We start from the raw sequence: 19,260 nt of genomic DNA, 5'->3' as shown, positions 1-19,260 counted from the left end.
TCTTGCATCCTTCTTTACAAAAATGAAGTGTTTCTGTCAGGAAAAAGTCGCAGAGTTTTAATAAGTGCTGCTTTTTAGACGTGATTTAGAAAAATTGGTCAGGTGAAGTCTTATGCCTCTGACCCTTTTAAGCTGCTTTTAAACTTAGTTTAGGGTGATCTATTTTATTCTGCAGGTGATCCAGAAAGATGAAACAGGGAGATATATTGGTAATCAGTTTCTTTATAACATTATTTATTAGCTGAATTGGCACAAAATAACATGCCTCAAGTTACCAAGAGTTTAAATAAATAAATAAAACCAAACGTTTACTTTCAAAGCAATGCGTTCTGATTCCAGTTAGTTCTAATCCTATTCAATTCTATTCAGAATTAGCACTGGGTATTGATGATGCATTAGTGAAATCATTTCCATTTAGTGTACTCAACTAAAGGCAGTGCTTGAATCAGTGTCTTCTGAGCCTCTCTTTGTGGGAGGCTGACTACAGCCCAGTCAGTGATGCAGAGGTAGGAATCTCTATTCCACATCAGTGGGGAAGGTTGGAATTAATGATGTCTGAGTGCATTTGTGAGGTATGTATGTGCTGAAGCAGTAACATATAATTCATACTAACTTAAACGAAACTTTTTTTTTTTATTCCTTCATTTTTTCGTGTTCAGATCATCTTTAGTTGTGATGATTGGCTTAATTCTTGTTTTTTTTTAACAGGAAAGGAGGACACTCCGTCACTGCTTGGTCTTTGTGGTTCTCTTACTTCAGTGGCAAGCTATAAATCTCTCACAAGTCTGAAATCAAGTGAATATCTTGCAAGTCCCACAACAGAGATGACAAGTCCAGGCTTAACACCATCTTGAGATGCACGCAAGCAGGAAGGACTTTATGTTGTATGCATTTGGTTTATGTTCCACAATATGACTTCCAATGAAGACTGCTAGTTCAAAGGCAAAAATAAGCTGCTTTATTTTTTCTTCTCGTGGTTACCTGTTTAATTCTCCAAGTTTTCATTCCAGCTTTTCTTCCCCCCGAGGGCTTTTTCAAATTTCCTGCTTTAGTCCTGAATTGTTTAACTCTTGGTCAGGTACAGGACACGCATTCTGACGCTTCTGACTGATTTTTGAAATGAAGCACTTGGAAATCAGTCTCCTACTTAACTGCCACAACCTTTGTTTCTCCTTGCAGTGGTTATCAGCCTGGCTCTACTATAGCCTGGTGCTTCTCTTCAGTGCTCTAAATATCAACTTTTGCAGAAGAGACAGGAAAACTTAAAGCCAGTCTTTGTAGGCAAATAAATATTTTACTTAAAAATCCATATTTTCATCTGTGTGTGTTACATAGGACCTCAAATAGCGTATTTAACCTGTCAAGAGCTCTTCTCAAGTTGATTCAGTGTTAGATTTTGCATTCCTATTAGCATCATGGCAGTAATGAGACAGCTGAATCACACTGAAGAACCACACTGAAGCACTCTTAGTAATTCTTGAAGTTGCATGACAGTAACAAATGTAAGTTGATCATCTAAGTCAAGCATACTTAGCAAATTGTAAATATTGAGGAAGCTTGCCAAATTTCAAGCTTTTGAGTGACCTGGCTTACAGATAATTTAATATTATATGAGAAATTTCTTGGCTTATTGGTCTTACTGGAAAAAGAGGGACTGAGGAAGATGGGGTTAGCTCCTTGCAAAGTTTGGCTCGTATTTATTGGCAAGATTACAGTTACAGTTGGTTTGCCTCTTGTAATGGTACCTTGGCACTACTACAACAGTCTGGTCATTGTAAGGTGGGCTGGAAAGAAAGAGCATTCACTCTCACCTTTACAAAAATCACTGAAAACATTCAGCTAAGCAGAGTGAAAAAGGGGAAACAAAGGCAATGTAATGACAGTATTCTCATGCTAAGGGTTGTTCTCATTTCTGTAGTAGTGCAGTAGGTATTTTCCTTGATTAGGTAATACAGCAGAACTTACTTAGGTCAGTTTTCTCAAATTATTTGCCATTGATTTAAATTACTGATACAAACAGCCTGTAACATTTTTTTAAATGAAACTAACTTTCCAGATTAGTCTACAGTTTCAAAGTTTGCAAACTAATTTTTTGAATTGCAAACTATATTCTTAATTCTTTGTAAGATATAATGGATCCTTTATCTAAGAATTTTGCTAATCAAGGTAATGCTTCTCAATATGATTAGTAACTTTTTAAACAAATCTTAAGTGCATGTAAGTATGTTGTATTTATAAGTGCTAGGGAAAATGCTTTTTTTGTGCCAAAGAAGTTTCATAAATTGTTTACATGATAGTTGCAATACAAGACGGATTTTCAATTGCTTACTCTCAGATGTTTACAGTACGTCACTACACTGTGTGGTTTTAGTTGGTTTGCCTCTTGTAATGGTACCTTGGCACTACCACAATAATCTTCTCGTTGTAGGGTGGGCTTGAAAGAAAAAGAATTCACTCTCACCTTTACTAAAACCACTGACAGCATGAGCCTCACTCTTAGAGAGGCTGAAGTCTCTGTAACTTGAGGCACTGCTGGATTTTGCTGCGTGTGGTTCAAGATGTATCTGCTGAGCTCTAGCCCATGGTGCAGGAGGTTACTGTGTCCATGGAGAAAACAAGGGTGGAGGCCATTCCTACAGGAAATTTTACAGCGGCTTAGCAAAATCCTACAGGCCTTATTTTTTTTTAATCCCTCATGAAACCATTCAATTAATTTCTCTGTAACGAACTCAGAATATCACATCCTTTCACACACTGTCAGAATGTCCATTCCTTCTTGTAACTGTTTTTGGTTGTTACACTTAAGTACCTGTTCTCTCCTGGTAGTTGAGTAACATTAAATACTGATTTATAAGTTAAAGAGTGCATGTCTGCTGTGAATACTATACAAGGGAATCCAGATTCCAAAGTTAACATCCTCCATCGAGGTGTAGTGATTTAATCAGTCTTGTTTGCTGTTAAATGCTTCTCCCACTTCATCAGTGTTTTGGAGGGGACTATGATCATGATCTTCAGTCATGTTAGCTGATGGCTCTTTTCTTGGAGCTACTGGTGTGAAATTCACGTGTCATTTAACTGAAGTCTTTTATGTAGTCTGACACTGCTGTGAGTTTCTGGGTGTCATTTTGTGCATGGGAAATCGCTGTGTGTCTTTCTCAGTTTTAAACATTAATCATTTTTCAGAAAAAAAAAAACCACACTGAAAAAAATGCCCAAACTGTATGTTTTGTTGCCTTGACGTTCCATGAATGTTGCATGTAAATTAAACATTTTGTATCATCGTTCATCACTAGTTTTTGTCTCTGTTTTAATCGAACAAAAGGTAAAATAACAGCATTTGGCAAATCACAGTATTAGTGAATTTGCAGCAAATTCTTTCTCAGACAACAGAGAGATGTTGTTACTGTATCCCATGTGCGGCACAAAATCTGCTGTTACGGCTTTTTGTCTTTTGGCTCTCTTGGCTCTTTTGACTATAGAAGCTCAAAATAAGGTGTAAACTTACTTTTATAATCACAACAGGGGGAACAGTGTCAAATGTCTACCATGGCAAGAGGTTCTGCCTGCACCATACGCTGTAAACTTCTTGCCTAATGTCTCTCCCCACAACTAAGGCGTTTTCAGAGTGTGTGCTGAGTTTTTACCAAGGTGAAACACACACTGGGACGCCTTCAGAGTAGAATAAGACTTTGCTGTCTATGCAAACTATGCATGGGAAATGCTCCCTGGAAGGGAGCCTGCCTCTGTCTTGGAGCTTTTCTGGGATCTACAAGGTGTTATGGGGGGGTCACAAACGTGTGAATGCTCTGGAATGTTCCTCCAGCACACTAGCACAGCTGGTTTCAGTGCCTAGGTGTGCTTCCCAGTAAGAGCATGCACTAAAAATACTATCTTGAACTAAAAAGCCACTGCAGCACTTGGCAGTGGATTCGTGATGTTCTCTGGGATTCTAACAGCCGCTATGTTTTTTCCAGCTTGACCTGAAACACTTCTTGTTATAAATAAACCTGAAAATCAAAAGTATCCATTTGCACAAATTATGGAGCTGCAAATAAACATTCATGCAATTGAAAAGGTATTAAGCAAGCTTAAGCAAATCCTTATTGAATTTACTCTCTGTCAGCTTCCTTATGGAGATGTCTCTTCCTTTGGGCTACCTACAGTATTGTCTAAACATTACTTTAAACATCCAACAAAATATTTAGTCAGACTGAAGATTAAGAGTGGCAATGGTTATTCTTTGTCATTTTGGCCAGGCTTATTTTTTTCCTTTTTAATCATCACTGAGGAACAGTCTAAGTGCCTTTTTTTTTTTTTCCCCTTTGTAGCAGCAAGAGAGAACTCTCAAAATTTTCAGTAACCATTTCAAGGCCGTGTATTTTTCTTAAGGGGGAAAAAATAGCCAATTTCTCCTTTGTGAAATAGTGAAAAAATGAAGTTTCTCCATGTGTTTCGACTTCATGCAATTGGATGAAGGAGTCTTAAGGATGCTGGTTTGTCTTTTCATTTAAATGTCTGAAGAAAGCCTTCCCATATTCATATGTGCTGATCATTATGGCACAAGAAGGAGCAACTTTAAACAGCCGTGGAGTAATACCTGCCCAGAAAAGAAAGGAAAGCATTCATTCTCATCTGTTTTCACATTGAATCACTCTAGAGCCATTAAATGGTCATATTATATTGATTCCAGACTATAACACTGTAGCATTGGGATGTTCTTTGTGTCCACGTTTCTCAAAAATAGCAGTGTTACTGATGAGAGACGTTACCACTGTAAGGACATTATGCCCTCACATCTGTCATCTGTGCAGGCTGCCTGACTGAAGCACCTCCTGTTTCTGCCTGCTTGTCTTCCCACAGAGGTGGAGCAGCCCGACCTGCAGGCTGCTGTGCTCCAGGCCAGCAGAGGTGGCTATGGGGGCAGGCTGGGCCCTCCCTGCAGCATCAGTGCAGAGCTGCTGGCATAGGAGGAGCAGAGACTAGTGGCCTCTCAGCTGGGATGAGACATTCAAGAAGACAGGGACACGATTCCCTCTGCATGTGTGCACGTCTGTTACTTTGTCTGTTTCTTTACAATCTGTTCTGTGACAGTGACTGTGTGTGTTCACAAAGATGGAAATACATAATTTGTGCATGCTAATATCTAACAATGGCTTGTTAATAATCAAAAACTTTAGTGTGATTTTTTAGAAAGATGTCAAAAGATTTACCAGCAAATAATCCAGCAATCCCTTTTTGAGCAACAATTTTCCTCATAACTGCCCAGGTAGACGCACAGTCCCTCTGTGGATCTCAACACAGTACAACAGAACAGTGAATTAAACAGTACAGACAATGCCACAGGAAAAAAAAAAATATTAAAGATCAAATGTTGCTTTGGATGCAATGATAAGCTTCAATTTATCTTAACTTATAATTTAGGTATGTATATATGAAGTTATTTATATAGAATGTTAAATTCATGCAGTATGTAAATTAATATTGAAATTAAAATAGCATGACATAGAAAAAGATCACAGTAATGCCTGGAGTAAATTCTACAGAGACAATATTTGCTACTGGAGTAACTGACATAACTGAAAATATTGCATAGCTTTCACATGAGCTTATCTCACTGCAGGTCACTTTATACATGCAGCTAAAAGATCGTTTTCAAAAGTGAACTTGTGTTTTATGGTAAGGTGGATCTAAAGGTAAGTTTTGAGAACTGATATAATGAGTCATAAGAATGAGTGTAATAATTAAGGTAGGACACTTTGCAGATGTTACAAAAGCTTGAAAAGTCTAAGTTGATGAAAACCATCTCACACCCCCAAACCATATATGTTTGAGAAATGGTGGATCTATGAGATGTAGGCTGCAGGCCCTGGTAGAGATGATTCAGATACCGCGAGCAACTGCACCAAGAAGCCATCTGCATTGCAGACATGTGCAACTGCTTCAAACAGGAGTTTTTTGTGGTACTTCACTCTGCACGTGCTGTTTTCCTTGATCTGTAATATGGAAGAAGCCAAGATCTTATTTTTTAGATAAAATTTCATAACATGCATTTATGAGGAACATCCTACAGCATCTGGAAGCTGTGAAGTATTTTGGCAATAGTAGAGAAACTGTAGATGCGTTGTCAGGATCCAGCTCTGACAACAGCTGCATTTGGAAAGAATGCAACCAATACCAGTTAGAGATTAGCATACTGAAATTTAAAACATGTATCTAATTCGTATCAGCCAAATAAATATTAGGCAGCTAGCTGTGATTCAAAGAGGTGTTCAAAGAGCAACGAATTCCTACATTCATCAGTGCAAGGGAAGAATCGAAACACAGTAACAATTTGTATTTGACTTTATAAATCTCAAGCAGTTCCGCAGAAGAAACATAAATGTCTTTTAAGAATTACACCAGAAAAAAGATATTTTACCTAAGAGAATGAAACCTTATGCCAAAATGCAATCAGTGTGTTTTCATGATATCTTTCTGGACAAGTGCCTTTAAATGAGCTTCTAAACAGAACCTCATTTCTGGTTACTCCATCTTTCTACTCTTATTTCATCTTAAAGCCATGATCTAACTTGTGTTCAGGTTAATAGAAGTCCCTCACTGATTCCCAGGTAATGGAAAGCTACATTTTCACATACAACTTGAATTGCTCTAAAAACGTAGTGGCGCTCTACTGAACAGAAAACAAAAAGAAGAAATCCCTTTGTCCTTTAAAATTGATGGGGTAATTACGGACATGCCCTCAAAAATCATTTCTTTGAAATCACACACCAAAAAAAATGGTTAAAAATACATAATCTGAGCAAAGAAAGCACTTTTTCTGTAGCTTAAACTCTAGCAAAAAACCAATATTGTTATTAAATAAAATGTGTTAAGAGTTACATGGCTGTTTTTATTTTCTAGTATCAACTGCTAGTGAATGTGCAAACATTTTTTCACGTGATTTTCATCAACTGAAAAGACTTTTTCAATAGAACCCAGTTCACATGCATGTTTTAAAAGAGCTGAAATATTTCCCCATTCACATAGGAACGTCTGTAAGTTGGCAGTCAGTCTGCCTTACTGTAATAGTTCTGGATTTTCTGTTGGTAATTTACATCACATATTACTATGAGTTGTACTTTCCTCACACCTTTTCCCTCTGTGTCATTTATGAGATACTGCTTTATCCTAGGAGATAAGTATTATTGTACAAAGTGTTTCAATGTGGAAAAGACAAAAATGCTTAGTGATATCATAGAGAAACTGAAGAGATGAATATTTGAAGTGCCTATCAAAAATCCATGTACCTAAGCATTATGTCTTTTGGGTTCTGTTTTTTAAATTGCGGCTAGAAGAATCAGCTTCACTGCATTTATTAAACATGTGGATTATTATTAAACAGTTCTGCAGGAATTGCTGAGCAAACCAATCTTAAGGGAATTCTGAGTGTTCAACAGCGGACGTGGTTAGCAGACAGGCTAAAAACAGCTGTTTAACAATGTCGTGACCTGCAACTTACTTTGTAAAGTCTCACTCTCCCACATTTCAGTCTGCATCTGTGTTTTCACTACGTCAAATGGCAGAGTCACGACAGCTGCAATCTATTAGGAAAAATCAAGCCACAGTTCTACTGTTAGATTACCAACAAGTAAAAAGTCATTTTTTTACATTAAGCTGCACACAACTTAAAATTAGTTTAGTTATTCCAAGCACGTGATCATCTTGTAGGTCCTTTCCAACCCTGAGATGCTATGGTTCTATCATTCTATGATCATTTCTGAGAGAATCATGTAAAGCCACTTCACTTGTAAGTAGATAAATAGTTGGTTAGTGACGATAATAAGAGTAGCAGTAGAAACAAAAATGTGTACTTACACAGCCCGATGCTGCTCCTGCAGTAAAAGCAATCAAAAAGGTTGGTTCATGTGCACCTGCACTCTTGCACATCATCTTCTTGAAACGTTCATAATTATACCAGTACACTGCTGTGGTCATAAAAAGCAAATCCAAAAGAAACAAACCTTGTACTACAACACATTTGTATTTCGGTTCAACTTTTTTATCAGTGACAGATGTTAAGAACTCTACAGCAGTAATAGAATCACAGACAAACCAAATTTGAAAGGAAACCAGAATTGTTCTCTTTGACAGTCTATCCAGTTCACCTTATCTCCATACACATATTCCAAATTTCATACGATACAAATTAGCCAAATCATTTTGTCATCCCCATAAAATATCTCCTATCTTAAGACAATCTAACATAAACATTACAAAACTCATAGAACAGAGTATTTTAATGTGATATTCTATAAATCAAAATTGAAGTTTCTAATTATTTTCCATGTTTTCAGGGATATTTCATATATTTCATAAACCTTGGTAAAAACAAAAATGCGCTTCATAGAAGATGAAAGGTTCCTCAAGCCTGTCACATATTCTTTTGGACCATACTATATAACATTTAATTCTGACACAACCAAGAAGTATGGCTTTGCTCTCTGGAATTACTGAGGAAAGACTTGCCTTCCACAGTCCTCGCAGAGGCTTTCTGAGGAAAAACTTTCAGAAGTAACATCTATTTTTGTTCTCTTCTGCTGCAATAAGCTGCACTCTTTCTACTTTAATAAATTTTAGTTAGAATGCAGAAGTTACTGAGCTGAGTTACGGAGTGCTTCCTTGTGCAGTTGGTGGAATACATACTGCAAATGAGAGGTGTGCACCCTAAAAGATAGCTGTGACTCATTCAGCACTGAGTTCTGCATCGTGTGGCGGTGGAGAAATATCAAAGTATTTTCTTGCTGTGGAAACCAAGCTTCCAGTAGTTTGCAAAAGTAAATTAGGCTGTATCTCAGAGATTGGGAAAACTTACTATTGAAATACATGTAACCCTAATTTAGTATAGATTATCTAAATCCAAACTTAGAGCATGTGCAAGACTCTGTTCCCTCCGTACATTTCACATGTATGTTCTCTGCAACACTGCTTGATAACTCAACCGCTACTGTTAATCCAGCTCTTGTGCTTCTATCAGACACTCACACCTTGAGTTTTGTGCAAGTCAGCTTGCTGTCCAAGGAACACTGTGGAAGCTATCATTCACACTTGGGTTAACACAGTGGGACTCTATGCTGTGCTGCTAACACTGTCATTCTGTGCTACTTGAGAGCTCTCACGGAGCAGCTGCTTTCTTAATACAAACTGTTGCACTGACTTTAATTCCTCTAGAGAAAGCTAACTGCAGCGAAGGTGAGGACTGCTGTAAAAATACCAGAACCCACGATGCTGTTGGTGTATCATTCAAAGAGAAGGTAATAAAGGAGCACATCTTAACTGCAGAGAGAGTATTTATAAGGAAAAATATTCAGAAAACACATTGTGAAACATTAATCAAGATTAAATATTCATCATTTATATCATCAGCTTCGAGGCTTGGATACAAGAATGTGAAAAGAGCACATGCATCACCTTGGTTCCCTCCCCTTTGTGCACTCTCATGCCAAACTGATCATTCCACTCTGTTGAAAGCATCAGAGGGAAAGACAACTGGCTCCTGCCATGTCTCTACAAACATCAGTAGCAGAGCAAGAGTTTCTACTTGTAATCAGATAATAAGAATGAGAAGAAGAATTTTAGAATCCTTTTTGAAGCTCTAAGAGAAAAATGCATTTGGCAGACAGAGAAAATGAGTGAATTGCAAATAAATATTGGACAGGAAGCCCTTCAAGCAAAGGATGGATTTTGAATACTGTTCTCTTAAAGTGTTTGTTCACACGTTCAGAAGCCTTCCTTATCATGTAATGTGAAATTAAGTCTCATCAAGGAACAGCATATCCTTAAGAAGGAAATGCAGCATAAGTACTTTGTTTAAATATCTGCCAGTAGCAAAGCAAAAGAAAAAGAGTATTATTCATACTGAAAACAAAACACCTGAAATAGTAGTTATGTAAGTTAGCAGAACTAAGTGCAGCTCTAAGCTAAATATCTGAAAATGGGTTTGAAGCATTTCTCTGGACCAACACAAGGTGTTTAAAGGTGTGATTCCTGATTCCATCCAAAGGACAGAGACAGCTTTGAGAACAACTACTGCCCAGTTATTCCCAAGTGCCCTGACAATGAAGGGCCTCAAAGAGACATGGGTTTTAACCACTGGCATTACTAAGTTGGAAAGCTGTCCTTCAGCGCTCTTGTCCAATTATTTCCAAATGCAGAGACAGCAGAGCTTTAACAAAATGGGAGAACACGTGATCTCCTTTGTCCCAGTTATCTTGCAGTATAGCACTGGGTCAGACTTTTCCTGTAGACTTTCAGCTTTGAAGCTGCACTGCCAAGTGGTGCTCTAGTTTCATCTTTTCTGAACAGTTACACAAACTCATTCATCTTGCTAGCAAAAATGCCTGAAGACACTCCCTACTGTGTTGCCCTGTCTTTGTACATTTTTTCAAGATCAAGCATCAGAACACAAATACAGAATGTCCCTCTATAAGGAAATAGCCAGCATACCTATCGTAGAGAACATTTCCTACAAAAGCCTTAAAAACACACATTATGTAAGATGAAACAGTCTGAACACAGGGAAAGGGAAAAGTAACACTGAACACAATCTGGCATCCATAAACAAAATTACAGACAAACACTCAAAAGAGAAAAAGTAAATCTATTCTTAAAGCTAATCATTTTTGTAAAATAACATAAAAATACAAAAAACTGTGCAAAAGAATCATGAAAAAAACCTATCTTACACGATGCAGACTTTTATCTGAAATAAACCCCACCTGAGAAAGGCACATCTCTCAGAACACTAGAGCTCCAGCCTCTCCACAGGGAAAGCCACCCTTCTCTGGCCACTTTACTCCTGATGCTCAAGTGCAGTTGCTTGTAGGACAAGGTGTGATACTGCATTCTAGTTCTGATCAGCTCCAATGGACTCACTACAGTAACTGAACCAACTGAAAATGAGAAAAATGTGGGGTTTTTAAAAAATCAAGATTTACAAGTAACATTTCCTGAACATTAGAAGTTAAGTCTCACGTTGCCTTATATATTTAATGGAAAGAAAGAATGTCTTGGGTTGGAAGGGACCTTAAGGACATGTAGTTCCACTTCCCAAGCCATGACCATGGACACCTTTCCTACATCAGGCTGCCCAGGATCCCATCCAACCTGGCCTTGAATGCTTCCCGGGATGGGGCATCCACAGCCTCTCTAGACAACTTGTTCCAGTGCTTCCCCATTCTCATGGTGAAGATTTTCTTCCTAATATCTAACCTAAATCTACCTTCTTTTAGTTTAAAGCCATTACTCCTCCCTGTCCTACGACTACACTCCCTGATAAGAGTCCCCCACCAGGTTTCTTGCTGCCCCCTTTTAAGTCCTGAAATGCCACAATGAAGTCTCCGCAGACCCTCTTCTTTTTCAGATTGAACAAGCTCAGCTCCCCCAGCTTTTCTTCACAAGAGAGGTGCTCCAACCTTCTCATCAGCTCCATGGCCTCCTCTGGACACAGTCAACAGCTCAACATCTTTCTTGTGCTGGGATCTCAGGCCTGGACACAGTACTCTGGGTGGGACTCCACAAGGGCAGACCAGAGGTGGTGAATCACCTCCTTCAATCACTGGCCACAGTGATTGCATCTTTTGATGCAGCCCAGGATAATGTGACAGCCAAAATAAATCACATCAGTCCAAGTAAGAGAGTTATATTACTGAAGAAATGGTGGGAAAATGTAGGATTCCTTCCAATGCCCAGCTCCACATAACATTACCCATTTTTAAAGCCACAACAAATTTGCTGAAAAAAGAGAAGAATGAGGGGGGAGAGAGAGGAGAGGAAAAGCAGAAGAAATGAAAACAGAATACAGATGTTGCATTTCATTTTTTTCTCTAAACATGAGACAACTTACATCTGCTTAAGGAACCTGCAACAAGTGGAATGTGGTCATTGTCCTCTCCTAGTCTAGACCTCAGAGCTTCACTCAGTTTTTCATAGCAGGTAAAATAGATTATTGTGGTAGGAAGGGCCATTATTCTAAAATATAAAAGAGGGAATCTGAATTAGTGCAAGGAAAGCAGGAGAATGAAGTCAGCCATCTTGTATGGACATTTTGCTTAAGTAAGGAAACTGTGTTGGATCTTGCAGGTTACTAGTAACAATCTAGACCAGCAAATATCACAGACTAACATTCTCAAACAATTAACACAGATCCTGTGATTTGCTGATGCTACCAATGGGGAAGTTACAGTACACAGGATACGTCTTCTAAAGGCAAAATGAAAAGTTAGATGTCCCTGCTTATATAGTGAGAATATACCAAAAAGGTTGCAATGAGAAATAGCAAGTTCTGGTGGGAAAGATACCACCTCCAAAATGTTTCTGATCAAGCTGATGACACCATTATCTGTAACTTCAGATGTAGCAAATTTTTTAAAATCACTTATTTGTTTAAAAATGAAATTACTTACAGTGTTGGGGAAAGTCCACTCCAAAGGGATTTAATTCCCTCTATTTGAATAATTTTCACAAAAGCATCCTAAAAATATAACCAGGCAAAGAGCAATAATTAGCTGCAAAGCTTTTCTTTAGGAGTGTGTTTCTAAAACAGCTTATGATTCTAAGATTGCAATTTTGTAACTGCTTATGATAGCCATCAAATTCAATGATACAAGTAGTTCATCTGAGATGAGCAGGAATATTTGTGCTTGAAATTAACTATTTTCTTCCATTAGTAAGTTTTTCTTGGTAACTGACAGCCCTGTGAATAAGTTATCTTCAGAACAAATACAGCGGCCACAGCAGCCAATCTTCCCCAAAACTAATGACTAAAATATTTGTTTAGTAAAGAACAAAGTTTCTAGGCATGAAATAGCAGTTCACTCTTGGTTCTTTGATACATTCTTTTCCTGACAAGATATTAGCAAATTGTATATCATATATGATATATTTGGAAGCTCACAACTTATCACAGCTGTCCATACATTTCCCAGGCCACTGACAGCAGAGGAACACTGAGCCTTGGTGGCCATTGAATTGAAAACATCTTCAAGAGATAAATTCCCTAATATTAGGGAACTTATTTTTCTTAATCTTTTGGGAGGAAGAGGCTGAAATTTGACAGATTAGAATAAGGACAAGATCAGGCTTTACTACAGGGCCTCAGAAGATACTGAACCCGACAGGTTACAAAAAGGGCTGGCACTAACATTTTGTTTTCTTCAAGCTTCTTTTGTATTTGTTAGTTCTGGATGTGTTCATAACGCTGAATCAAGAAATCTACAGTCCAGGAAGGTACAAATCAATGACAGGAGAAAGGATGCAACAAAATCCAGTGTCTGAGCAGCAAATGCATGTATTTTACTAATGGTCTGGGCAAACATATCAGAACATTTGAATGGTTCTAGCATGGGCAAACTACCTCGTCTACTACATTTTTCTCTACTGCACTGTTTTATGAAAGGCAATCTGATGACATGATAGTTATTCTTCTTCATGAATTATCTTGTTATTGCAGAAATGGGCACGGCACGATGTCAGTTAGAAAACTAAGAGATTTCCTAAAAATTATATGGTAAAGTTAATTGAAATATTCAGACAAGTTATTAATTTCAATAAAATTTGGTCATGGTAAAAGGAGCTACTTCATGAACACTTCATTCTTCTCAAATAATGAATTCTGAAAAATCCTTGATCACATGTGTAATATAATAGCAGTCCAACAAGTAGCTGTGCAGCTGCCCTCTTACTCATTTTACCACAGGAATTTGCATTTTCAGCTAGAAAGAAGGCATCATTAACCACTACCTAAACTACACTGTGTAACCACATGAATACCCTCTCAAACAACAGCAAAAACTTAAATAAATAGATAAATCTTTAAAATGTGCAGTATGCCATTTAAAAATGTTTAAAATGTACACTTTCATGTAAATATGAAATGTCCTTACCAAAGTCCCTTTGAAATGCCCTTTTCTCTTATAGCATGCCTTGCCATCTCCATTCTCACAAGCACACGTATGATCCATCTGGCCATTGGAGTATACAAAGCATTTTCCTAATAAACAGTGTATAGAAGTATAATTAATGTGTTTTGAAATGATTGTTTTTACTCTGCAGCAATTGGATATAGTGGTGAGACAGATTTATCTCTGGTTAGAAAAATAGAGACAAAGTAGCTTTGCAAAGTCAATATCAACAGAGCAGGTGGAAGGAAAAAGAAAACAAAGCTGTCCCTCGCAGTGCCAGAGGAAAGGAAATTGCCCTCACGGGCTCAGGGAGACAAACTGTGTAGCAGTGCCACCTGCTGAAGAATAAAAGACAACGACACAAGTCCTGAGTGTCACCTTTGTGCTTTCTGAACATCCTTCTGACTTTCAAATCTCTTGCTGAGCTTTCCCTGCATCCGTGTTATGGATGGAGCTACTACATCTTAGGCAAATCTATATTCGCACTTGATCATCTAATTTTTATTTCTTCTACATCATGTACTTTGAATCTGCTAGATAAAATTCTGCTGCCAGTACAAAAACATACTGAGTCCCACATTACATTTTCACACTTTTGAAGAGTTTACAATTTACTGAAGTACCAACCACAAGCATTTTCCTTTTTTTAATTTATGGCAACTGTTACTGCAAATACTTATCTCCACATACAAGAAACTTCTACAGCAGCCATCTCTTTTTCTTTTAAATCTCCTCTATTAATGACAACCAAATAGTCAAGTCTTTGAGCACAGAATGTATTAATCTATTTAGAACCCAGCTGACAAGACTTAGATAAAACTTTTACTACTCATTTTCGAAAGTTTTTGGATTCTGGAGGAGAGGGACTTTGATATAACACAGTGATCACATAAGCCCCTTATCAAAATATTTAGTAATGTATTAATAGCTTTTTTTTTTTTTTACTCAATTGAGTAATATTTGTACATTCTTCCATACTGAGAAAGAGATCATACAGCCTACTTTACATTAAATTGATTCACAAGATTTTTTTTCCATTGTATCTATTCAGTAGCACATCTTTTCTGTAGCAATTTTAGTATGTGTACATATATATATATATATATATTTTTTTTTTTTATATATATATATTTTTTTTTTTCCCAGCTCACTGACTGAGGAAACAAACTTAGCTACTGAGAAACAAAGAAAGCCATTGCGCTGCTCAGCGCTGTGACAATTACCTGCTAAGTGTGACAGCAAAGAGCAAAGTGCGCCCTCAACTGCAGAACATTGCTTACCTTTGGGGAACGGATTGCTTTGGGCTTGCAGTCGAGTTTTGACAACATCAAGAGGAGTTACTAAAATGAAGCAAAGTAGTCATTTAGAAACACATCATAACCTGAAAATGTAGAAGTGTGCACATAAATTCATCAGGAACTTTTACAACTTGTTTATCGGGGATGGGGGATAGGGAAGAAGAATGAGAACTATTTTACAATGTAATCAGCCAGAGGGGGAAAGCAAGCAAACAATCACCACCACCCAAACCAGCCCAACCTATGCATCCCCTATATGTCATTTCTAACTTACCAACAGTTGAACAAAGAACTGCTTGGGATAAACAAAGCTCACAAAAAACCACATTGTGCCAACTTGTATGAAATTGTTAAAAGCTGTGCTACTCCACTCTGGCTGCTAACTTTTTATAAATGGCAAACCAGAGAACTTCAGATTTTGTCCTCAAGCATGTAAAAAACCACAGCATTTTCTATGCATTTATTCTTTTTCATTAAACGAATCTACATAGTGATGTTCAAAACAAAACAAACAAACAAACTTTAAATTTATGATGTACTTTCCTTCTTTCCTCTGTGTAGAGCAGATTTAAAACTTCAGAGTTGTTGAGAAGTAAATGTAGGGTTAGGGAACATTTTTTTGCTTCCATCCAGCACTTGAGCACAACAGTCCTAGACATGCTGAACACTGCAGTTGTTTGTCAGCTGGACCACTCTCCAACCTCTGCTGATGGCACTGACTCAGGGCTTCAATCACTTACCGACACACAGCAGCTAGTGCCATGCGAGACTCCAAGGTATCCAAAATATCTGCACAGTGGACAGATATGACACAGAACCTACAATTTCATTAAGCAGCAGCTGGTGACTAGGTCAAATCACCCAGAATGTGCACATGACATGCTTGTGCCCAGGCAAATATTTACTCCTTAGCTCTCTGCTGATGTCCGTCTGCTGACCAGTACACTCTGCTCACCTTTCTGTATCTAAATGCAGGGATCTCGATGGGACTGCAGCTCATTTCAGTTATATAAAATTTGGCTTTTATTATCATTTAGCCAATTGCACATAACTCTTCCTAGTCTCCCAGGTACCACTTCAGAATGGAAAAGGTCTCCTTATACCTATACTCCTAAGACCTTGAATACCTTAAACTAGAACCTTATGCACAAAATTCGAAATACATCTTGGGAATTCTAGAGGTCCGATCTAGCTTTGCCTACTACTTTATCTAATATCACAGGACACATTGTGTAATGACAGAATGAATAGACTGAATTTGGTAAGAACCTAATTCATAAAAGTCTGGAAGGTTTTGGGGGAAGGAGTCATGCTTAGAAAATTGTAAGTTTCTCTACAGCTTAGTCAGTGTTAAAAGTCAGAACCAAAGGCTAGCTTAAGGCAAAAAGTAACAGAAATACGAATAAGCTTGATGAGCTCCAAGAGATATGAAGTACTGAATCCAACCAACCAGTGCCTCCTTAGGTGCACATGGGAAAGGAGTTCATGAGCTAGAGTACTGAATAAAAGTAAAAGCTCAATTTCACAGATTATCTGCAAGTTTGAAAGACCTTACAAAAAAAACTATCCTTAAAATTGCTTAAGGAAACGGTAAAATGCTCTGACAGAGTACAACAGCATAACAATTAAAACGATGTTACTACTGCAGTGGTAACATGAAGAGGACATCTCACAGCGTACAGCCTTGCAGGGTTTGTATCTTGAACTGCAGACTTTCATTTAAAATTTATTTTTAAGTGGCAGAAAGGATGAAAAGTCATTTTTATTGTTTCTTTTTAATTTTTATTTATTTGTTTATTTATTTATTTATTTATTTGTAGTTTGTTCGTTTTTCCAGAAAGCAAGCAGTGAAAACAGACAAAGGAAAAAAAATTAAAATTACTCTTATTTTCAAAAATAGTTAAAGGTTATCAGGGAGGGTAAAGATTTCAATTAACCACCATATTTGATATAATTAAAAAAAAAAAACAAAACACATACTTAAAGAACATATTAGCAGAAGTTTACAAACCACATATATGCAGTCAGCACGCTCCATTAAACCAAAGAGCAATCACTTTGCAAAGATTTTCTCTGTAGCAAGCTTAATAGTTTGCCTTACCAAACAATGATGTAATTATAGCTCCGCAGCAAGAGGACACTGCCTGCTGAATAGTGGTTGTTTTGCTGAAATTACTATTACTCATCTCAGCCATCGCTTTATCCTCGGAGAAGAAAAATCTATTGAGGAACAGAAGAAGTATATTGCAAGACTGGGCTTACAACTTGCAGAAAAATCAAGTAAAAAATATTTTTAATTTTTACTAATGCATTACATATAAGCAGCAGTAATGTAAGAAAATGTAATATAGGGAACTCAGGTTTTTGGTTTTGTGGGGTTTTGTTTGAAATTAAGTTTTCTAAATAACAGGAGAACTTTCTAAACTTTTTAACATAAGGTACCTGATACTTTACAAACCACATTAAATATGTAACATACCTTACATTTTTGTGGCAATAAAGGCCTTAGGAGCATGTCAATGGTCTGTACAAAGGTAAATGCCCTGCCTGCAGCCCACACACTGCAGCAGAGCAGAGCACTTCGTCCAGACCCCCCTCTTGCTTCTGTCGTTCCTATGAGAAAATCCAGAGAGGTCTCCTGGTGAATCCAAATCACAGCCTGTTGGTAATGGCTTCCTGAGCAATCTCCTTAAACAACAAGCAGTGACTGACCGGCACTAATGCTGCCAGTAAATATTAATTCCTTTAACAAATCCTGCAGTGCAGTTTCACAGGCAAGGACTCAATACCTTAGAAATGTAAGCACAGACTCTAGAAATAAGGAGCTAATATAAATCTAGGCAGAAAAAGAAAACAAAAAGAAAACCAAACAAAAAGCCAAACGAGCCCATTTTCAGGACACAAAATCCCCAAATGACATCCTGCGTTGAAGAGGATTCACAAGGATCACTGAGCCCAGCTTCTGGCTCCACACAGGACCACCTGAAAAACAAATCCGATGGCTTGAGGGCCATACCTTTGAAAATGCACACAGATTTAGTAAGTGCAGTTGTGACTTTATTAGTTTGTATTGATCTAAGCTTTGTATTTGATCCATAGGACAGGCTGGAAAGTTGGATGAAGAGGAACCCAATGAGGTTCAATGCTGGTATGTGCAGAGTCCTACAGCTGGGAGGAATAACCTTATCCTTCTGTACAAGTTAGGGGCTGACCTCCTGGAGAGGAGCTCGCAGAGAAAGACCTGGGTGTCCTGGTGGACAACAGGTTGGCCATGAGCCAGCAGTGTGCTTTTGTGGCCAATGCCAACGGCATGCTAGAATGCATTAAAAAGAGTGCAGCCAACAGGGTGATCCTCCCCTTCTTCTGTGCTCTGGTGAGGCCACACCAGGAGTACTGTGTCCCATTCTGAGCTGCTCAGTCCAGGGAACTTCTGGAGCAGCAGGCTGCAAAGATGAGTGGGAGCATCTCCCTAATGAGGAAACGCTGAGAGACATGGGACTGTTCAGCACGGAGATGAGAAGGCTGAGGGGGATCTTATCACTGTTTATAAATACCTAAAGTGGAGGGAGTCGAATGGATGGGGCCGGGCTCTTTCTAGTGGTGCCTAGTGTCAGTACAATGGCAATGGGCCGGATGATCTACAGAAGTCCCTTCCAACCCTTAAGACTCCGTGATTCTGTGAATGTTTTGCTACGTTCCCCGAATTTAAAACGAAAGACGAGGCAACTGAGCAACGCGCACCAGGACTCGCCCCCACAACCCGCCATACTGATGTGTCCCTCCACACATTTAGGACCCTGCGGGGCAGAGGCGCTCCCCCTGCCGCCGCCACGCCCTCAGCACGGCGCGGACAGCCGCAGCGCGTCTTCCCGTGTGAGAACGGCACTGAAGTGAGGCGGCACCCCTACGCAAGCTTCCCGCCCTCGCGCGGCCTCTTTCCCCCTCCCGCCACGCCGCGTTCCCCTCACCCCGCCTGGCGGCGCCTTCCGGGCCTCCCTCCCGCCGGGGCGGGGCTCGCGCGCGGC

The 19,260-nt window shown here is 38.6% G+C and overlaps 2 protein-coding genes across 2 annotated transcripts in view; one reads left to right on the top strand and one right to left on the bottom strand.

The window, feature by feature from the left end:
• Positions 1–3,284, top strand: part of RUNDC3B (RUN domain containing 3B) — a 35,784-nt gene extending 32,500 nt beyond the window's left edge. Inside the window, exon 10 of the mRNA XM_042817142.1 lies at positions 709–3,284. Coding sequence (XP_042673076.1) covers positions 709–854 — 146 coding nt within the window. The 3' untranslated portion in view covers positions 855–3,284. The remainder of the gene's footprint in view (positions 1–708) is intronic.
• A 1,163-nt stretch (positions 3,285–4,447) lies between these two features.
• On the bottom strand, positions 4,448–18,547 carry SLC25A40 (solute carrier family 25 member 40). Its single transcript, XM_042816897.1, has 11 exons — positions 18,543–18,547; positions 17,337–17,455; positions 15,218–15,277; positions 13,920–14,026; positions 12,441–12,508; positions 11,882–12,006; positions 10,755–10,928; positions 7,855–7,964; positions 7,499–7,580; positions 5,211–5,291; positions 4,448–4,597 (listed from the first exon to the last, which is right to left on the bottom strand). Exons 1-11 carry the CDS (start codon positions 18,545–18,547, stop codon positions 4,482–4,484), a joined length of 1,047 nt encoding a protein of 348 aa, XP_042672831.1. The 3' UTR covers positions 4,448–4,481.
• Between the last annotated feature and the right edge of the window lie 713 nt (positions 18,548–19,260).

This window comes from Centrocercus urophasianus, unplaced genomic scaffold (assembly GCF_019232065.1).
Source record: "Centrocercus urophasianus isolate 14NV4802_14NV808 unplaced genomic scaffold, USGS_Curo_1.0 seq_16, whole genome shotgun sequence".
In the NCBI taxonomy this organism is placed as follows: Eukaryota; Metazoa; Chordata; class Aves; order Galliformes; family Phasianidae; genus Centrocercus; species Centrocercus urophasianus.
This window is presented reverse-complemented; position numbering and strand designations above follow the sequence as displayed.